The 4,739-nt window shown below is 42.1% G+C and overlaps 1 gene segment (V, D, J or C); it reads left to right on the top strand.

Annotated features, from left to right (window-relative positions):
* Positions 1–3,542: 3,542 nt before the first annotated feature.
* Positions 3,543–4,054, top strand: LOC123637160. The segment is given in 2 exon segments: positions 3,543–3,627; positions 3,752–4,054. Coding segments are annotated over 2 exon segments (339 nt in total).
* The last annotated feature ends 685 nt before the right edge of the window (positions 4,055–4,739 follow it).

Raw genomic sequence — 4,739 nt, 5'->3', positions numbered from 1 at the left:
TCAAACTCCTGGGCTCAAGTGATCCTCCTGCCTCAGCCTCCTGAGTAGCTGGGACTACAGGCACGTACCACCATGCTCAGTTAATTTTTTCTGTATATTTTTAGTTGTCCAGATAATTTCTTTCTGTTTTTCAGTAGAGACAGGGTCTCGCTCTTGCTCAGCCTGGTCTTGAACTCCTGACTTGGAGTGATCCTCCTGCCTCGGCCTCCCAGAGTGCTAGGATTACGGGTGTGAGCCACTGCGCCCGGCCTGATATGTTGCATAGTGGTGAAATCTGGGGTTTTAGTACTCATCACCAGATATGTTGCATAGTGGTGAAATCTGGGGTTTTAGTACTTATCACTAGAACAGTGTACATTGTACCCTAGTTCTTAGGATAAATGCTTTCAAATTTTCCCCAATCAGTATGATATTGGCTGTGGGTATGCCATATATGGCTTTTATTATTTTAAGGTATGTTTTTTCTATGCCTAGTTCGTTGGGGTTTTTATCATCAAGAGATGCTGAGTTTTATTGAATGATTTTTCTGCATCTATTGAGACAATTACACGGTTTTTGTTCTTAATTCTGTTTGTGTGGCATATCACATTTATTGATTTTTGTATACTGAATCTTCCTAGTATCCCTGGAATAAAACCCACTTGATTGTAGTATATTATCTTTTTTTATGTGCTGTTGTATTCTGTTTGCTAGGATTTTGCTGAGGATTTTTGTATTTAAACTTATCAGGGATATTGGCTTGTATTTTCTTTTTTACAATTGTGCCCTTGCCTGACATTGGTATCAGGGTGATATTGACTTTGTAGAATGAGTTAGGGAGGATTCCCTCCTTCTCAACGTTTTGCAATAGTTTCCATAGGATTGTTAGCAATTCTCTTTGTATATCTGGTAGAATTTGGATGTGAATCAATTTTGTTCTAGGCTTTTTTGTCACTGTTGAGATTTTTTTTTTTTTATTACTGATTCATTCTCGGTACTCATTATTGGTTTTTTCAGGATTTCTATTTCTCCTTGGTTTAATCTTGGGAGGTTTGGTTTCCAAGAATTTATCCGTATCCTCTAGATTTTCAAGTTTGTACATATAGAGATACTCCTAGTACTCTCTGATGATCTTTTTTACTTCTGTGATATCAATTGTAATGCCTCCTTTTCGATTTCTGATTGTGTTTACTTGAATTTTGTCTCTTTTTTTCTTGGTTAATCTAGCTAAAGGTCTATCGGTTTTGATTATTTTTTGAGGAAATGACTTCCGGTTCATTTCGTTTCATTTTAATTTCATTGATTCTTATATTTCTCTATCTCAATTTTATTTAGGTCTGCTCTGATCTTTGTTACTTCTTTTCTTCTACTAGTTTTGGACTTGGTTTCTCTTTTTCTTTTCTAATTCCTTCTAGTGTGACCTTAGGTTGTAATTTGTGACCTTTCTCTCTTTTTTGTTTCTGCATTCAACACTGTAAAATTCCCTCTTGGCACTCTTTCCACTGTATCCCAGAGGTTTTGGTATGTTGTGTTTCTATTTTAATTAATTGCAAAAAATTTTTTAATCTTCATCTTAATTTCATCAGTGGCCCAAAGATCATCCAAGAGTAGGTTGTTTGTATACTTTTGAGAGTTCCTTTTAGTATTGATTTCTAGTTTTGTTTGACTGTGGTCCCAGAAGATACTTGATATTTTGATTATTAAAAATGTATTAAGACTTGTTTTGTGGCCTAAAGTGTGATCTATTTTGGAGAATGTTCCATAAACTGATGAGAAAAATTTATATTCTGTGGTTACTGGGTAGAATACTCTGTAAATGTCTATTAGGTCCATTTGATCTAGAGTCCAATTTAAGTCCAATGTTTCTATGCTGATTTTCTGCCTTAGTGATCTGTCTAGTGCTATCAGTGGAGTGGTAAAGTCCCCCACTGTTATTGTATTGCTGTCTATCTCTTTTCTTAGGTCTAGTAGAATTTGTTTTATGAATCTGGATCCTGTGGTGTAAGGTGAATATATATTTAGGATTTTTATATCTTCTTCTTGAATTGATTCCTTTATCATTATATAATGACCTTCTTTGTCTTATTTTTTTTCTGTCATTTATTTAAAGTCTGTTTATCTGTTATCAACATAACTACTCCTGCTCACTTTTGGTTTCTGTTTGGGTGGAATGTCTTTTTTCCACCACTTTACCTTGAATTAATAAATGTCATTACCTATTAGGTGGGTTTCTTTTAAGCAGCATATTACTGAATCCTATTTTTAAATACATTTTAACAATTTACATCTTTGTTTGTTTGTTTGTTTTTTATGTCAGCATATTATGGGGGTACATATGTTTAGGTTACATATATCGCCTGTGCCCCATCTGAGTCAGAGCTTCAAGCATGTCCATCCAGCTCTGATGCCCCTTCCATGGCCATACCTCTGTGGGTGTCCTCCTCACCCTGCCTGGACGCTAACTCCTGGACTGGGGAACCCTATCCATGTGAATGCCCTGCTCATTCAACCCTCTGGGACACCCATACGGGGTGAGCAGCATCATCTCTCCTGTGTGGGGATGCCCTCCTCCCCCACTGTAGCTCCAACACCCCAGGAATGACTTCCACCTTCATTTACTGCCTATTTCTCCCCTTATCCTCCTTGGGTCCCACTGTCCTAAACTCAGCCATTGAGAACTGCATTGTCTCAGCAACTGGAAGATATCTGGTGATGGTAGAATATGCAGGTTTAAGGCCCACAGTAGATTCGAAGATACACATGAACACCAGCTCTGCAGAGGACCTCCAGTTCTGAAGGGAGTGGCTTGGGTTGAGGGGATGGGAAGCACAAGTGATAATCTGAGGCACTCAGGGACATCTAGCATGGATATGCACAGGAGCAAGCAGAGACAGGAAGGCAGCTGATGCTACTCAGGCGGGGAGGGAGAAAGTCCTTGACCTTAGCTGGCATGATTGAAGGAGTGGGGCAGAGCATTCAGAGATGGAGGAAGAGAGATCGCTTAGCTGGAGATGACAAGTTAATGATGACACACCTGCCCTCCCTTACAAATCATGATCTCCTATGGTTTTTCTTGCTCTCCTACATCATGACATCTCTGGATGGCAGTGCTGATAACTTATCACACCAATGGCATCAGGGAATCAGGGAAAATAAGAAGCCTTTCTGGGCTCAATAATATTCACTAGTACTAAATGTAAGGAGCTTGTAAACCATGCTGCAGTTTCTGGGGTTGTGACATCCCCAATAACCCATCAAAAATTGAAAGGTAGCAGGAAAAGCATGTCTTAAACTTTGAAGAGATGAAAATAACACTCTCTTCACAGGATATTAGACATATTATTAATATGTCTTGTAGACCCCATAGAGAAACAAGTTCTCTGCAGGCAAATCTGTGCTGCCTTGGTCTGACCTAGGACACCTGGGGACACTGGGTCTGTCCTGAGTCACTGAGATGAGCCAGCCTTGCAGCTGTGCCCAGCCTGCCCACCCCTGCTGATTTGCATGTTCCCAGAGCACAGCCCCCTGCCCTGCAGACTTATAAACAGGCTGGTCACACCCTGTGCAGGAGTCAGCCCCCGTCAGGACACAGCATGGACATGAAGGCCCCCACTCAACTCCTAGGGCTTCTGCTACTCTGGCTCCCAGGTAAGGAGGGAGAAGACCAGGAAATTACTCAGCCAGCGTGGTCAGGACTGCCTGGCTCTTCAGGGAAGTTCTCTTATAACATGATTAATTGTGTGGATGTTTGTTTTTATGTATCCAATCTCAGGTGCCAGATGTGACATCCAGATGACCCAGTCTCCATCCTCCCTGTCTGCATCTGTAGGAGACACAGTTACCATCACTTGCTGGGCCAGTCAGAGCATTAGCAGTTGGTTAACCTGGTATCAGCAGAAACCTGGGAAACCCCCTAAGACTCTGGTCAATAAGGCATCTAATTTGGAATCTGGGGTCCCATCGAGGTTCAGTGGCAGTGGGTCTGGGACAGATTTCACTCTCACCATCAGCAGCCTCCAGGCTGAAGATTTTGCAACTTACTACTGTCTAATATGATAATTACCCTCACACAGTGTTACAAGCCTGAACAGAAACCCCCCCAGGGAAGCACACATTTGAGGCTGGGCTGCCCCAGCTGCTCCTCCTGGTGCCTCCATCTGCTGAGAGCATTTTTCGGAGGCAGCCACGTTCTGAACGTCACTGGGAGGTTTTGGTAAAAGAGGGCAGGAGGCTCCTCTGCTCCCTAAGTCTCTTTCCTCTTCTTCAGCTCCAGCAGCACAGACATGGCAAACACTGTCCTGATTTATGAAAGGACAGAGCTGGTTACACCTGATGAGTCTGGGTTACAGGACCAGTTGGAGTTAATACATCAAAGGAGAAGCTACTCTAGGTATTCCAAGTGGGAATATAAGGAATTAGAGTCTAAACTACAATCTTTCAAAGGCCAGAGGATATGATGTTTAGAGATGCAGATGCTAGAAATGAGGGAGTTCCCTGGTGCTCCTCCAGAAGCCAGAGTGCGTCTGCCTCTGAAGGTACCTGATCACATGGTCCTCAGACCTGTCTAGGAAGCCCAAGGATGGGGATGGTGATGGTCTCAGCTGCCTGCAGCACCTGACCAGGTGAGTGTGCAGTCCTTACCTTAGTCCATGTGTATGCCTGCAGGTGCTAATGGATAGTATTGAATCATCTTCTAACTTCCAAATCTCATGGGAAGATTCTTCATTGAGCAACTCTACAGGAAAACAGAGCATAAAAAG

This window comes from Lemur catta, chromosome 4 (genome assembly GCF_020740605.2).
Source record: "Lemur catta isolate mLemCat1 chromosome 4, mLemCat1.pri, whole genome shotgun sequence".
Taxonomy (NCBI): Eukaryota; Metazoa; Chordata; class Mammalia; order Primates; family Lemuridae; genus Lemur; species Lemur catta.
This window is presented reverse-complemented; position numbering and strand designations above follow the sequence as displayed.